Here is a 16,800-nt window from a genome sequence, read left to right as displayed (position 1 = left end):
TCCACCTTATCAACTGATGATGTCTTTAGTTGTCAGGACACCGAAAGCTAGAATGTCCTAATGGTGCACAATGGAAACCTGGGCCTTTGTGTGTCTAAAAGGCAGGCTTGTTTCACCTGCTGGCTTGTGTACAAGTTTTGGGTACTTTTTAGACATTTTTCCTAGGCACCCCTGAAAAAACCTCAAGGCACCCTGGTTGAGAAAGGCTGTTCTAGAAAGTCAGTTTTGTGATGACACAACTGTCACCTTGGAAGGTCACTACATTGCCTTGTTTTGTGAACTTCTTCACTGACAAAAGATCACTTTCAAGAGCAGAAACATACAGGACATTTTTCACAGGTACCTTTCTGGTGACACTCTGGGAAATAGGACAGTAACGAAATCGGTCTCCTATTCCTTCTGATTTCATCATTTGCCCATTAGCTGTGGTGATTTTTTTTCTATGTTACTCTGGTCAAGGTGAAAAAAGACATTTCTGTCATTAGTCATGTGACTCATAGCTCCTGACTCAACACACCATGCCTACAAAGATGAAGTGCAACTTTTGGACTGAAAAACATATTCATCTGAAGAAAAATCAGTTTCTTTTCTCACACATCTTTGGCCTTTTGTAGTTTTAGTTTTTTTTTGCATTCCAGGTAAAAAAAAAAAGGTATAAATACCAAGCGCAATGAGGTTCCAGGGGATATGTGAATAACCACAGCATGGGCAGCTCCAACAACTCATCCGACCAGCAATGAGACATGAGCACAAAACAACAAATAAAGGAGTGCTCCCAATCCTGTGGAAGTCACCGCGCACCGATGCAAATGCAGTGTTGTCACCGCGCACCGATGCAAATGTAGTGTTGTCACCGCGCACCGATGCAAATGTAGTGTTGTCACCGCGCACCGATGCAAATGTAGTGTTCTCGCCGCGCACTGATGCAAATGTAGTGTTGTCGCCGCGCACCAATGCAAATGTAGTGTTGTCACCACGCACCGATGCAAATGTAGTGTTCTCGCCGCGCACTGATGCAAATGTAGTGTTGTCACCGTGCACCGATGCAAATGTAGTGTTGTCACCGCGCACCGATGCAAATACAGTGTTGTCTCCGTGCACCGATAAAAAATGTATAGTGTTGTCAACGCGCACTGATGTAAATGTAGTGTTGCCGCACACCGATGTAAATGTAGTGTTGTCGCCACGCACTGATGCAAATACAGTGTTGTCTCCGTGCACCGATAAAAATGTATAGTTTTGTCAACGCGCACTGATGTAAATATAGTGTTGTTGCCGCGCACCGATGTAAATGTAGTGTTGCCACACACCGATGTAAATGTAGTGTTGTCGCCGCGCACCGATGCGAATACAGTGTTGTCGCCGCGCACCGATGCGAATACAGTGTTGTCGCCGCGCACCGATGCGAATACAGTGTTGTCGCCGCGCACCGATGCGAATACAGTGTTGTCGCCGCGCACCGATGCGAATACAGTGTTGTCGCCGCGCACCGATGCGAATACAGTGTTGTCGCCGCGCACCGATGCGAATACAGTGTTGTCGCCGCGCACCGATGCGAATACAGTGTTGTCGCCGCGCACCGATGCGAATACAGTGTTGTCGCCACGCACCGATGCGAATGTAGTGTTGTCGCCGCGCACCGATGTAAATGTAGAGTTTTTGTCACAACACACCAAATCAATTCCATGTTTCAGGAGTACATTTGCATCCCTTAACACATCTATAACTCACTGCATGCATAAAACTAACAAAACGCACAGTCCCCAACACCTGACACTGAGTCTAGTCATCTGTATGAAAGCTTAGTCCAGCCTCTCACAGCCCTCCACATCCGCTTCCATCTATAGACGCTGCTCTCCGCCTCTGAGGCAGAGCACAGGCAGAAACGTCATTTCCGGGTTACACCGTTCAGCTGATCAGTGTATGTATGGAAGTGAGTGCCGTGCTGTACGAACCGCTATGGCAGCCCGGGGTGAGTTGTGTACTGCCACTGTCAGTGCTGGGACAGAACCGTGAATGTGAGGGAGCTGAGGCAGGGTCAATTCATGAGAGCATATACTCCATGGCTATGTGTATGAAGGAGAGAAGGCTGCTGCTTTGTGCTGCAATGAGCTCTCTGCATAGTAGAATACTGCAATGAGAGACACCGCTAGGTCAAACACCTTGGGGCTGGAATGATGGAAGTCTTGTGGATCACTGAAGAGAGTCCTGTTTGTGTCCAGTGTCCATGAGTGTGCTCTGTGGGTGAGAGATGACAGGTCTCATCACAGGGCTCTCATCCTGTCTATGCACTTACATAGAGAAGAGTAATGTGTGGACAGGACCATAGGTGATCCACAGTCAGTACTGGGATCGATCAAGAGAATAAATATGAACATCTACAAAGCATAGAGAACATTATATATTTATATATAGGAAAAAGAATAAAATACATTTATGAACATCTACAAAGCATAGAGATCATATTATAGAATATATGAGAGGATAAAATAAATATGAATATGTACAAAGCAAAGAGATCATATTATATAATATATATGAGAGGAAAAAATAAAATAAATCTGAACATTTACAAAGCACAGAGATCATGCACTCCAGTCTCTGTTGGAAGGTGCATACACTCCCATGGTGGACAGACATACCAGGGTTAAAAATCCAGACAGCCTACCTGTATGCTTTGGGTTTATGTGAAGACATTTATGCAAATTCTGGAGAACCTGGACATATGCCACTATGCTACAGCATTCTGTATCTACCAGGGTTATTCTAGAGGTTACCAGAGCCTCCCTGACCAATGACAGATTCATCTACTGCTTACACAGACGGATCTTCCATATGATGCTGGCTGTAGTTGATATTATTATGATTATTATACAGTATTTAAAAAAAGCACCAATAGTTCGCTCAGCGCTGTACATTACAAAGGGGGACAGAACAATACCAATACAATGCAAAACATGAGGGGATTGAGGGCCCTGCTCTTTCGAGCTTACAATCTAGGAATCTGATTGCACCATCACTTTTAGATTTCACAAGACTATATCATAGGACAGGGGTATTGAAATAAAATTTAAGGAGGTCCGGTCACTAAAATTTTCTTCTGGCCGAGGTCCAAATCTCATGTTTGTGCTATGACTCAGAGTGTAGTCACTGTATGTCTATAAAAAAATGAGAACTGTAAAATTTCCGTAGCAAGGAAGGGGTGGGTGGAAGGCAGGTTGGACTAATGTGACTTATTCAGATGCATCAGGCTGTTGGCTGCTGTGTTCAATTTCCTGCCCACAAATCCTCTGAATCCTCTCAGAGCAGATCCAGCCTCTCTCCCCTCTTCTCCTATTGGTGTGGAGGATGGAAGGAGGGGCTTGGCATTGAGAAGAACACTGCGGCGGTGGGAGGGGGTAGAAAGAAAACTGAGCCGTCAGGTAAATTCTCTGCAGCAGTGGGGGTGGTAACAAGCAGCGATCTCCTGTATGGCTTTCAATAAAGCAGCTGGAAGCTGTTTCTCCTCCTCCTCTCATCCTGCAGCTTACAGATGCTTTATTGAAAGCCATACAAGAGATTGCTGCTTGCTACTGCCCCCACCGCCACCCCTCCCACACACCCCTAGTGCTGACACTGCTCGCCACCCCCAACTATCCTCGGGGGGGGGGGGGGGGGGGTTCAGACCCCCTGACTTCCCCCTTATCTACGCCCCTGCTGCAAGGGGTGGTGCGCACACTGTGATGTCATGTTTCTGTGACAACCGCCCTGCTCAGCGGTGGATCTGTCATTGCGGGCCGGAAGGGAGCGCTGCTGGGGCCATTCTCCGACCACGGTCCACCATTTAGTGACCGCTGTCATAGGAGAACACACCTAAACAATCCATTCAGTTTGCAGCACATCAGGCAGGCTCTTGCATTACATAGTTGGGGATAGATCTGAAGGAGATTGCACAATGAGATTGTATAGCGTATGGTCACCTTATGGGTGCAATTTTCCACTGAGCACCCATGTAATGGGGTCTTTTTCCAATGAGCTCCCATGTGATGGGATCTTTTTCCAATGAGCACTTATGTAATGGGGTCTTCTTCCACTGGGCACCCATGCAGTGGGGTCTTCTTCCACTGGGCACCCATGCAGTGGGGTCTTCTTCCACTGGGCACCCATGCAGTGGGGTCTTCTTCCACTGGGCACCCATGCAGTGGGGTCTTCTTCCACTGGGCACCCATGCAGTGGGGTCTTCTTCCACTGGGCACCCATGCAGTGGGGTCTTTTTCCAGTGAGCACCCATGCAGTGGGGTCTTTTGCCACTGAGCATCCAATGTATTAGGATCTTTGTCCACTGAGCACTCATGCAAGGAGGCCCTTTGTCCCCCGAGTTCCCGTGTTGAGGGGGCCCTTCTCTGAATGGTGACTAGTATAAGGGGATAGTTAAACATTTCTCAGTCTTCCTTCTGTTAAAAAAACAAAACAAAAAACATTTCACAGTCTATGTATCTTTTCTGTCTATCATTTTGTGAGTATTTTTGTCATATAAAGCAAGAAAGTGTTTTATATTAATCTGCTCTGGGTGTCAGACATTCTAGGTATTCCATATTTAAAGGATAAAGTCACCTTTTGTAAGAGGTGTAACATGTTACTAAAGCACCTGTCGGCACCCCGACCCGATCCCCCAGTGTGACAGCAAGTGGGGGATCTTCTTCCTGTACCCACTGTCACAATTTTAATACACTATGGCTGTGCGGGACTCGGCCTACACAGCTGCATCATTCATTCACAGAGTTCTGTGAAACAATGGACTTGAAGTACCGTCAGCCATTGTGGCTGGTGACTTGTAGTTCTCAATGAACTGCAAGGGCACTGATGAGTGCTCTCATTGTTCATTGATCTTCCTGGACATTAATAACTGCCTGCCCATAGTGGAGGTACAGGTAGACCGTGTACTGAGAGTCTGCAGGAGCCTAAAATTGCACCTGTGATCTGATGATTGTGGGTGCAATGCTCGGCAGCTCTTTTTTTTTTTTTTTTTTTTACACCCGCAAAAATGTGCATTTATTTATTAATGAGGTGATCTTTGCCTGTAAATTTTTCAACAGCTTACTGAATAGGCTGTTACTGTAAATTGTAGTTATAGAATTATTTAAACTGATCCTTCAGGGTAAAATAGTTGAGAGGCTGTCCTACAGTATGACATGTATTCTCTAGGAACGCATGTTCTTGGGCTCCCAACAAAAATCCCAGTACAGCTCTCAGAAAAACTGTAAATAACATTTTGGCCATCAATATAAAAATGTCTACACAATTTTTCAGTTGGGTTTTGAACAAAGATATGTCATGAAAGAAATGTGGGCAGCTGTTGCTGTCCACATGTATTGCTAATTGTTGGTAAATGCTAGCTGCCTGGCTTTCTTTATTTCTTTTGCTGACAAGGACAGGACTAGACAGGCAGCAAGTGAAGTTGCAATTTTCAGACAGTTTGCAGGTTAAAAACAGGTAAATAAATAAGAGTACTATCATTTCCAAAAGCTCACTAGCAGCAGCCTATGAACTTTTCTAAAGGTAAGTTTATTAGTTCATAAAACCTACGTTTGACTGTACACTATACAACCTGATACTTGCCTTTTGATCTACCATCAACTATGTAGCGCAGGGACCAGCCTGAGTTGATACTGTTTGAATGGATTGTTTAGGTTTGTCCTCATGTTATATAGTCTTGTTAAATCTAATACAGAGATTGTACAATTGTATAGTGTATGGCCAGCTTTAATGAGAATGAAGTGAATCTCCACCCATAATATGCACCCTAAAGTGTTCACATTTTCTGAGCAAGCTGCAAAAGCAATCTAAAAGAAGCCCTCTCTTACCTATATGGCTGTAAGCATTGTAGAGAAAATCATCTTCAGATTCTCAACAAAGACATAGACATTTTTTTTTGCTTTTTTTACTTTTTTCTCCATAGTACTTAAAATTGCATTAGAATCTTGCCAGCAGACTCAAACACACAACAGGTGCTTCTAAGCTGTGCAAGTCTTTGTTGTGCTCTTGTAGGTTATTTGAGAATTCTTTCACAGTAAAATCAGAGAAGCCAGACATAGCTAGTTTTAAAGCTCTTTTACTGCTTGCTGAGTGTATGTGAATAATTTAAAATGGAGCTCCGCCCAGAAGGGGAAGTTCTGCTTTAAGGCCTCCCGTCCAGCTCCTGGTAAAGAGCTGGCACTTTTGGGGGGGTGGGGAGTGGTTACTCCCACTTCTGCTCCAACCGCCTAGGCGATATTAAGAGGAGGTTCTCCCTCCCCGCAATCTTCTGAGACATGTGACAAGTCCCAGAAGACTGCGGGACCATTCATAATGCGTAATGCAGCTTGCGCATGCACAGTGAGTACCTGGCTGTGAATTCACAAGCTGTCACAGCCGGGTGCCCACAGTTGACATGGGGGTGAGCACAATGCTGGATTGTGGGACAGGTGAGTGGCTGTTTTAATTATTAAAAGTCAGTAGCTACAGTTCTTGTAGCTGCTGACTTTAGTTTTTTGAACAGTAGACTGGAGCTCCTCTTTAATGTCCATAGTTTGGGCACAAGTGCATGTTTAAGAGGCCCTTCACTTTCTTTTTTTACTTTTTATATATTTGTTCTTTCACTCCTTTCTTAGAGCAGCCTTTTTTTTTTTCTTTTTTATGGAAAATACCATTTATTTTCTGCCTTCCTCACCTAGAGGTGAGAATGATGTAGCCCCAGCTATCCACAGCCACCTAAAACTCTTACATTGTAGTAGATCCCAGGAAGCTTCAAGTCTGCTTGGTTCAGATACACATGTGTCAAGACATGACATTGGGGGGCCGGCTGCATGAACCCAGAGGAGACAGCCAGTTGCAGATAATGTAAGCAAAGAAAATAAAGATGCAGGATCTGAATGCAAGATTCTAGCAGGACAACATTGATTTTGCTGGAGTATGTGTGGTTTAATGATAACTCGGCTAATGTTTTGAAAAGTGTAGGGAAGGGTTACAAAATCAGTTTCTTCTCTAAAGTGAAGGCAATTCTAATTCTATACAGTTTCATTGGAACATGCGTGCCAATGAGAAGATTATCCCTTTGTTTTTGCTCAGGTGACAATTTTGGCACAGCTTCCACAATTCCAGGTCCTCTTAAAATAATTGTTGGTGTATTCCTATGTGGATATACTTTGAGTTAGCTGCTGGCAATCAGTCACACCAAGCACATAAGGTAATCTCCCAATCAAGGTCAGAGGCAATAGTACCTTGTCTTTTTGGATCAGATTTTGCTTTGGAGATTTATAACCTGGAAGATTCCTCATTCAGTAAAAGATCTTGTCTTGCAGTTTTGAATTTACAGCAACTCAAGTAGACAGCATGTATTCCCTGTAATGTGATTTCAGTGTTCTATTTTCATTGTGTCTTTTCCTTTTCCTCAGAGAATGTCAGCTTGCTTTTTAAGCTGTATTGTTTGCTGGTAATGACTCTGGTAGCTGCTGCATACACCATAGCTCTACGATACACAAGAACAGTAAGAACGGAAATGTACTTTTCTACGACGGCAGTTTGTGTGACTGAGGTTATAAAGTTATTACTGAGTGTGGTTATCCTGGCAAAGTAAGTCTCACATTCCTTTATTATTCTGTTGTTAGCCAAAAAAGTGACAGTAATGTATTTGCTAACAAAAAAATGTTTACGCTTGGTCTTGTGCTTTAGGCTGCGATGGACTACAGTTAGAGAATGGTTTATGAATGCTTTAAAAATGTTGCTATAGTTTCAGATAGAAGAGCAAGGATACTTGTTCTAGGTCAGTGGCCCAGAAAGATAATCCATCTTTGGCATAGAGAAGTTTCACTCTCTGGACTGTGGTGTGGCAGGAATGTGTGCATCCCAGAGTAGCTGTATGTGTTTAGTTTAGCCAATTGAGGCACTCGGGCTTAGCAGATAAGGCCCCATGTACACTTCTGAAAGATGGAAACTGACTGCTGGAAAACATAGGTTAAAAAATGTCTGTTTAGCCACGTTTGCATAACGCGATTTTGCGCGTTTGCATTTAGAAGCAATTTTAAAGATAAGCACAGGAGAACCACCCAAATGCCCAGAATGCACTGAAAAGTGGCAAATTGTTAACTATTTCAGACTGTTTCAGAGAAATACAAAGAGTAGAAGCAGAGAGAGCAGTATGTGTTGAGATAATTAGGTGTGAGTTGCTCATTAACATTTCTTTTGTTTCCAAGAGTGGGAAGGTGTCTGGTGGAGTGAGTCATTAAGACCACCTGGCTGGGGGTCTTCATGAGGAATTTGAGGTGTGAATGGTCATTAACATATCTTTTGTTTCCAAAGGTGGGAGAGGTCTGAGGTGTGAATTGGTCATTTCAATGTGTGACAAGCTTGGTGGGAACATCCTATGTTCAGAGTTTTGTCCATCTGAGTACCTTGAAAACGCTTTGCATGCATTGTTCTTGATGAAAAAAGGCTCTGGACAGCATGGGGAACCGGAAGAGTTAAAAACCTTTAAACCGCTTATAAATGCGATTTGCTGCATTTAGCCGCGTTTACAAGCGTTTTGCGTTTGAAATGCTGATAAAATTGACTGCTGAACGCAAGTTTGGTGCGTTCAAAAACACCACTGTAAACTCAAATGCCTGTAAATGACTGTAAACAAAGATGTGTACACGGACACATAGGAAAACATTAGGGTGAGTTCAGGGGCTGCTGAAAAAAAATGCTGAACAGCTCCTAAACGTGAGTTTAGCAGCTGCAGTGTGCATAAGCCTTACAAGACTAGGGTTTATCCCCTATGCCTGCTCCTCTCCACCATCACTTTTATTGGCATTATTTAACATAGCAGCCAATAATCTGCAAGCTGCATTGAATTAATATAGTGTAACAATGTGTTATATTGTATTTACTATTTCTTCCTATCTTAATCCTATTTGAATTGCATATATAGCCAATTTTTTTTTTTTTTTTTTTTTTTAAGTTTTGGATAGTGTGGGGAAGATTTAGAACCCCCTGCCAGGTTTTACTTGGTTTTCATTATGGGGACAACCTTTTACCAGATGAGAAGTAATGGAAATCTGAAACAGGGAAAAAAAGCAACAATACAAAAAACTGACGGGTTCTACTATTCCCCTACAATAACGTAAAGTGTTACTAAACCCAGGACCCTGCATTCACTATATCTGGTCTCCCACAGTACACACATCATGGAAGTGCAATTGTTTTAGTAAATATAAACTGCTAAATATCTTTTTTCATCGGCAGTTATAGCAGTCTTGTGGCCTCTATCAGTGTTCAGCCAAACACTAGCTAAAGCTTTTAGGAGGAGTTTTCTTTCTGCTCTAGGAGGATGCAAAACCCGAGGCCTCTGTCTGACCAGTGCTGATTGGCCCTGTGCTGGTCACACGTACTATCCCAAGAAAAAAAAAAAAACCTCTAAACTGAGCATGTGCACAATGCCTACTGTTCAGTCTGTCTTATCAGGAGATAAGAGGTGGTTGCTTGAAAAAAAATGGGAGGAACAGAGAAGAAAGGATCAAATGGCCTTTTTACACAATGCAGAGGATTAACCCCTTAGGTTCTACAGTGAGTATAACAAGCATAGTTTACTGCATATACAGACTGATTTTACTGTTGTGGGTTTAGTAACACTTTAAAGTCCATCTCCAGGAAAATGACAAAATCCACCTGTGCAGTGGGCAGCCCCTCCTTTTACCCTGTACTGCAACAATCAAATGGTTATTACCTCTAGGGGTTAAAGTACAGCCTGTAGTACTTTTCATTTTTACATCTTTGGGGGAGATTCACTAAAACTAGAGCACTCAGAATATAGTGCAGCTGTGCATGGTATCCAATCAGCTTTTAACCTCAGTTTGTTCAGGTAAGCTTTGACAATAAAACCTGGAAGCTGATTGGTTTCTATGCAGAGCTGCACCAGATTTTGCACTCTCCAGGTTTAGTAAATAACCCCTTTTTGTCTATTGGCTACATACAAAAATAAAATAATTTTTGAAAGACATGGTAGCTAGACAAAAGCCTAGTTACATAACTTGGTTATACTCAATAATGACAAAAGTTATCACCAAATAAACAGACCCATATTGGAAATGTTTAAAAGCGCATCAATATAATAATTGAAGGATATGTGAAACAAAAAGGGAGTTCATTTTCCCCTTGTATTCATTATTGTCATATAGATATAGTGGTGAAAATATTGCTGAGTGAGGGTAAATAGTTGTTGTGTGCCTGGAAAGATTAGGAGTTTACTTACATGTCAGATATTAGAACTATAAGACCCCGGTCACACTGTATGCGAATTGGCATGCGATTTGCATACCATGTGACTTGCAAATCGCATGCGAAATCGCAGTTTATTGCACGCAATTAGAGTGGTCATTCGGTGCGGTTCCAATTTGGTCGGAGCCGCACCGATTTCTAAAGTAGTACATGCACTACTTTTGGTGTGATTTGCATAGACATCTGCATTAGATGTCTTGCAATTCGCACCTGAAGTCGGCATGTCATCCAACTTTGAAATCGAGCAACTTCACTGTAAGTCGCACAATTTCAAAGTAGAGTTTGATGTGACTGGGGTGTGCATTGTAAAGAGTTTTTGTTGTGGTTGTCAACAATAAAAATGGTTTCATGTTGTATGAAGAAATTAATTTGTCAAGATGTTGCTATTTTTTCATTGTAAACTGACAAACGTATGCCCCACGCACGCATAGTGCTTTATATGATATGGGAGTGCTTGTGCATTGTGCATACTCTGTAATGTGTGCTGTTTCTACCCTTTTGTCTCCTGTAATATGTAGATAGAAACAGATTATTTTGCACAGGCTCATGTGCAAGATTTCGCCGCCATATTGAACTGATCATTATCCAGACAATGGGAGTCACAATATAATGGGCGCACCTGAATAGTATTTAATTGGTTGAGGGCTTCTCCTAATATGTAGATTTGATATTTTTTTTCAATGCACATGCATTGGCATATTTATAGGTTTGAGACTTCTATCTCTCAGGTTTAGCAGTTGGCAATTACATTTTCAAATGTTTGTAAGAAATCATTCCTTACACACAAATGCTATATTTCATGAATGCTGAGCATCTGGTATGCTATGCCTTTCCCAGTTCAAAGGCCAGTTTCTGCTAACATACATGAACTGATTGGACTTCTTATTCTGCAGGTAATCCGTAACTATATTACAGGTGTACGTCGGTTTACAAATGCCTTGGTTAATGTAATTTTCGTTTTACGAATGAAAATCCATTGAAAATAATGCCTCGGTTTACAAATCTTTTACGATTTTTTTTCTTTTTTAGCTATACAAAGTGTATGTCGGTGACGATTTTTAAATGCAATTGCCTCCTTTTTTTTTTTTTTTCTTCACTATAGCTCACAGAGCTGTCACTTTCCCTGGAATTAAAGGAAGCTTTGTTTCTTTTAAGAAACTAAAAGGAAACATTATTTCTTTTAACTTGGGGAAATAAACTAAAAAGAAACTTTCTCTTTTAGCTGGGGGAAAGTGACAGCTGAATTTCTGAGCTATAGTGAAGGAAAAAAACCCCAGTAATTACATTTAAAAACCGGCACCATAATAAATAAAAAAACAGCATGGGGTCCCCTCCTCCCATCCATATCAAGCCCTTCGGGTCTGGTATGGATTTTGAGGGGAACTACCACGCCACAATTTAAAAAAAAAATGGAGCGGGGTCCCCCCCAAAATCGATACCAGACCCTTATCCAAACATGCAGGTCAGGAAAGGGGGGGGGCGAGCGAGCACCCCCCCCTCCTGTACCATACCAGGCCACATGCCTTCAACATGGGGAGGTGCTTTGGGGCATGGGGGGCTCCCTCCGCCCCCCAAAGCACCTTGTCCCCATATTGATGGGGACAAGGGCCTCTTCCCCACAACCCTGGCCGGTGGTTGTGGGGGTCTGCGGGCAGGGGGTTTATCAGAATCTGAAAGTAACCCTTACTTATTTAAGAACTGTCAAACCACCGGAGCAGGCAGACGGCTGGAAGCCATCATCGGAAGCCGAGCCTATTTTTTTTAAATTCTTTTTTCGGGTCGGCGGCGGCGGCCATCGAGATTGACGTTGGATCTACTGTGGGGGACATTCTTTTAGTTTTTTCTTTTAATAAAGGACTTGTCAAAGGCCATGTCCTGTCTTTTTCATACTACACTTTGTTTTTTGTGAATGAGTATCGAGACCATGTACCCCACACTCATTCACATGGGGGGGGGCAGGATCTGGGGGCCCAGGGTTGTGGGGAAGAGGCCCTTGTTCCCATCAACATGGGAACAAGGTGCTGTGGGGGGCGGAGGGAGCCCCCCTGCCCCAAAGCATGTGGCCTGGTATGGTTCAGGAGTGGGGGGGGGGTCTCTCTCCCTTTCCAGACCTGCCGGGCTGCATGCTTGCATAAGGATCTGGTATGGATTTTGGGGGGAACCCCCACGCCATTTTTTTTTTTTTTTTTTTTACATTTTGGTGTGGGAGTTCCTTTCAAAATCCATACCAAACCCAAAGGGCTTGGTGTGGATGGGAAGGGGGACCCCACACCATTTATTTTTTTTAAATGCCAGCTTCTTTTACATTCAGCTGTCAGTGGGGAATCCCACTGACAGCTGAAACATTTAACACGTGGTTGTCATTACTAAAATACTGCATGACTTGATAAAATAACTCATGTGGTATTTTAGTAGCGTTTAGTTTTTTCTGATCTCCAGAACGAATTAATTGGTTTTTGATGCATTCCTATGGGAAACAACGTTTCGGTTTATGAATTTTTCGCTATATGAAAAGTCCTGCAGAACGAATTTAATTAGTAAACCGAGGTATGCCTGTACTTTCCAGCCTCATACAGATCATCTAATTACATTAAATGTTTATAGCCTGCATACTTAGAACTTGATTAACCACCTATATCAGTGGATTCTCTTGTCTTAAACACATTTATATTTTGGGTTTATTTCGCTGCAGAGTTTTGTCATACTGAGAATTCCAATTGATATCATGCACCATAGGGATCTGTTCATACCACAATGCTTGTGTTAACACACACTGAACATGTTAATTTGTTATGTGCCAACAAATGTTTCTTATGATAAATAGTGCCTCTTAATTATGGTCATGCCCGTTTGTTTAATACTGTACACCACAAATAAATACAATGCACTTCAATGAGCTCCATGCCTCTCCCTTATGTAATCTGTCCTTTAATATTTATTCCCTCCAATTCAATCAATAGTGTGCCTCTTAGTTTCTGCGTGGGAATCATTATGGCACAGCAGTAGGAACTTTGGCTGTGTCAGATAAGTGCACATTTTTTTTTTGCAGGTAAAAAAAAAGTGCGTTTTACTTTTTTTTTTTCTTAGGAGCCTGTAAAGCATTGCACCCACGATCAGGAGATCACAGGTGCAATGTTGGGCTTCTGCAGACTGTCAGTGTAGCTGTCTGCTTGTACCTCCGATACGGGCAGGCAGTTACTTCAGTCCAGGAAGAATCCATGAATTGCAGGGGTGCTCACCAGCACCCTTGCAAGTCTTTGATTACTACAAGACGTCGGCCTCAGAGGCTGTCGGTATTTGTAGTCTGTTCATTCACAAACCTCTGCAAATGAATGATGTGCCTGGGTGGGGAGAGCTGCAGGAGCTGGAACATGTTCCACCCTAAAAATGGGTGGAACATGTTCACGAAGGTGAACAAATCCTTTAAGGCCGCATTCACACATCTGAACAGGGTCTTTAGCTGGTTCCTGCGGCAATAATTTGCATATACCTGTGATTCCAGCCACAGGAGTCGAACAGTCAGCTTGTACAAAGTAATGGCGGACTGACAGGAGCTGTTGTCTATGTCCAGGGCCACTTATTTGTTCCTGTTCGCAGGTAACCATTAGATGTGCAGATACATGAGAACAACAGTGGAGAGCAACAGCGCCTGTCATTGCGTTATACAGGTTAACCAGCCGCAACTGTTTGCATGCACCTGTTGTAAAAAGCTGCAGGAATCCATTGTCTGGCCTACCCAGATGTGTGAATGAGGCCTAAATAGTGGGGCTGGTGGCTGGTCGTAGCTCCAGAATGGGGTCCTTGTGGAATTACCCTTTAATTAAACACACCTTTTAGTAGGGATGCACCGATATATTGTTGATTGAAATGTATCGGCCAAAAATAATGTTATCGGCATTTTGCCGATAGGAAAAGGTGGCGATGATGGCCGCTGAAAATGTACGTTTTTTTCTGCAGCGGTTTTACTACGTTTTAGGGTGCATTTTTCATAGGTCATGTGACAAAAAAAAAAAGACAACGCATTAAAACACAACATGTGTGTTTTTTTTATGGGTTTTCAATACATTTCAGGCCTTTTTCACACCAATGCAGTTTGTGTTTTGTCCATTTTGCAGTGTTTTTTGCATGTTTTTGCTTGAGGTGATTGTAGCCGTATTGGTGCATTTGCGACAGAAACAATTGAGTACTGTCCGTGATACTTTTTTTATTTGCACTAACATACAATTTTGAGGACAAGCTTTCGGGGTATGTCCCCTTCTTCAAGGTCTAAGCAGTACTATTACAAATCACAAAGTTTAAGCAGAATGTTAAAAGGGATTGAGAAAAAAAAAAAAAAAAAGGCTACAGATAAGTTACATCAAAAGCGAGGGGGGAGGGGGGGAATACTACACTCACACAGAGGGGGTCAAGCTTTAGCTAATAGTCATAAAGCTGTCGGATAATGGTTGAGAAATCCCATATCCAAATTAAGGCCGTTATGTTTTGTGTCAAATAGAATTATGTCACAAATAATGGAAGCAAACCCTGCAATAAGAAACGCTGCAAACTGTGCAACCAAATCAATCCATCAAAAAGTGTCAGACACTCAAAAGGGATCTTCAATATCTCCGGATCATACAGCTGCACCTCCAGTAATGTTGTATACCTTATCCAGTGCAGAAAATGCAGCAAAGGATCTTATGTTGGCGAAACAGGACAGAGGTTACAAACACGGATGAATTTGAACAGACATACCATCAAGGAACATAAAGAAGATGACCTCTGCACACCTGTAGGACACCATTTCTCACAACCAGGCCACAATATGGAAGACCTCAATATTTTAGTTCTGAAAGGAAAATTCAAATCCATCCAGGAAAGAAAAACATTTGAACTAAGAATGATAATTCTATTTGACACAAAAGATAACGGCCTTAATTTGGACATGGGATTCCTCAACCATTATCCGACAGCTTTATGACTATCTATTAGCTAAAGCTTGACCCCCTCTGTGAGTGTAGTATTCCCCCCCTCGCTTTTGATGTATCTTATCTGTAGCTTTTTTTTTTTCTCAATCCCTTTTAACATTCTGCTTAAACTTTGTGATTTGTAATAGTACTGCTTAGACCTTGAAGAAGGGGGCATACCCCGAAAGCTTGTCCTCAAAATTGTATGTTAGTGCAAATAAAAAAAGTATCACGGACAGTACTCAATTGTTTCTGTTGCATGTTTTTAATTTTATTCTTTTTTTGGCCAACTTGTTGCTGGGCAGAGTAAAAACGCATCAAAATCGCAGCACGTGCATTTTTGCTGCGTTTTCGCTGCATTTTTCAATACATTTTAGGTCTGGTTCACACCAGTGCAGTTTACGTTTTGTCCATTTTGCATTTTTGTGTGTTTGCACGCATGCTTTTGACGCCTTTTTGATGCTTTTTTATTATTTTTTTTATTGGACCACTTGTTGCTGGGCCGATTAAAAAGGCAAAACACATAAAAAACGCAACACGTGTGCATTTTTTGCTGCATTTTCAATGCATTTCAGGCCTGGTTTACACCGACGCAGTTTGCATTTTGTCTGTTTGCAGTTCGTTTTCAGCTTTTGCACGCGTGTGTGTTTTTTTTTTATGGCCAACTTGTTGCTGGGAAGATTAAAAATGCAAAATGCATCAAAAACGTGGCAAATGTGTAATAACGCGTCAAAAATGCACTGCATGCATTTCTGCAGCATCTCCACTGAAGTCTACTGAAACGAAAATGCAACGTTTTTCATTTAAAAAATGTCCCTGACCCTTTCCAAAAACCCAACAGTTCCAAAAAAGCGCAGATGTGCACGTGTCCCATAGGAAACCATGTTAAATGGATTGTAGTGCGTTTCTGCAAAAAGCCCTCCAAAACACATTGGTGTTAACCAGCCCTCAATGGGGATGTTTTTTTTTTCTCTTTTTAGCTTGCCAAAAATGCAGCAAGCAGGACACCGCAAGGGGAACGAAATGGACCAGTGTGAATAAATACATTGAATTTAAAAGGATGCATTTTTTCTTGAGCTTTTCTTCTGCCTTTTTTTTTTAACCCAAAAGCGCTGCAAAAGCTTCTCAGTGTGAAAGTAGCCTATTGGCCAAAAGGTTTTGAAAATAAATTCATATTCATTTAAATTCATGATATTAATTAAAAAGTCAAATACAATACAATTATATATAAAAAATATGTATATTTTCTAAAAAAGAAACCTGCCCTTTTCGGTTTTGGTCCAAAAACTTTCATTTCGGTGCACCACTACCTTTTACTTTTGAAATATTAGGCTGGTAGGTTTAGTTTAAATGGTTTTATTTTACATCTAATTCAACACTTGTGGCAATCTATTGCTTTTGTTCACAAAATGACTTCTGTGGCACTGAAACAAAGATTTCTTTTATAAAGAACATAAAACATCAGTTTAAACATGTAGTACAAGAAAACTAACCCCAAACCAATATGTCTTCCCTTTTAACCTTTCTCTGTGCCTTTAAACACTTAGAGAACGAGCACCACGTATAATGGAGTTTTCTTTTC

General features: G+C 41.9%; 1 protein-coding gene across 1 annotated transcript in view; it reads left to right on the top strand.

Annotated features, from left to right (window-relative positions):
• The first annotated feature begins 1,846 nt into the window (after positions 1-1,846).
• The window catches only part of SLC35A1 (solute carrier family 35 member A1), a 45,396-nt gene continuing 30,442 nt past the window's right edge, over positions 1,847-16,800 (top strand). The window contains exons 1-2 of the mRNA XM_089691315.1: positions 1,847-1,972; positions 7,413-7,590. Coding sequence (XP_089547441.1) covers positions 1,924-1,972; positions 7,413-7,590 — 227 coding nt within the window. The 5' untranslated portion in view covers positions 1,847-1,923. The remainder of the gene's footprint in view (positions 1,973-7,412; positions 7,591-16,800) is intronic.

This window comes from Staurois parvus, unplaced genomic scaffold, assembly GCF_062004578.1.
Source record: "Staurois parvus isolate SC_StPar_1 unplaced genomic scaffold, SC_StPar_1.0 ptg000561l, whole genome shotgun sequence".
NCBI lineage: Eukaryota > Metazoa > Chordata > Amphibia > Anura > Ranidae > Staurois > Staurois parvus.
The sequence above is the reverse complement of the archived record's forward strand: the minus strand, read 5'-3'. Positions and strand labels throughout refer to the sequence as shown.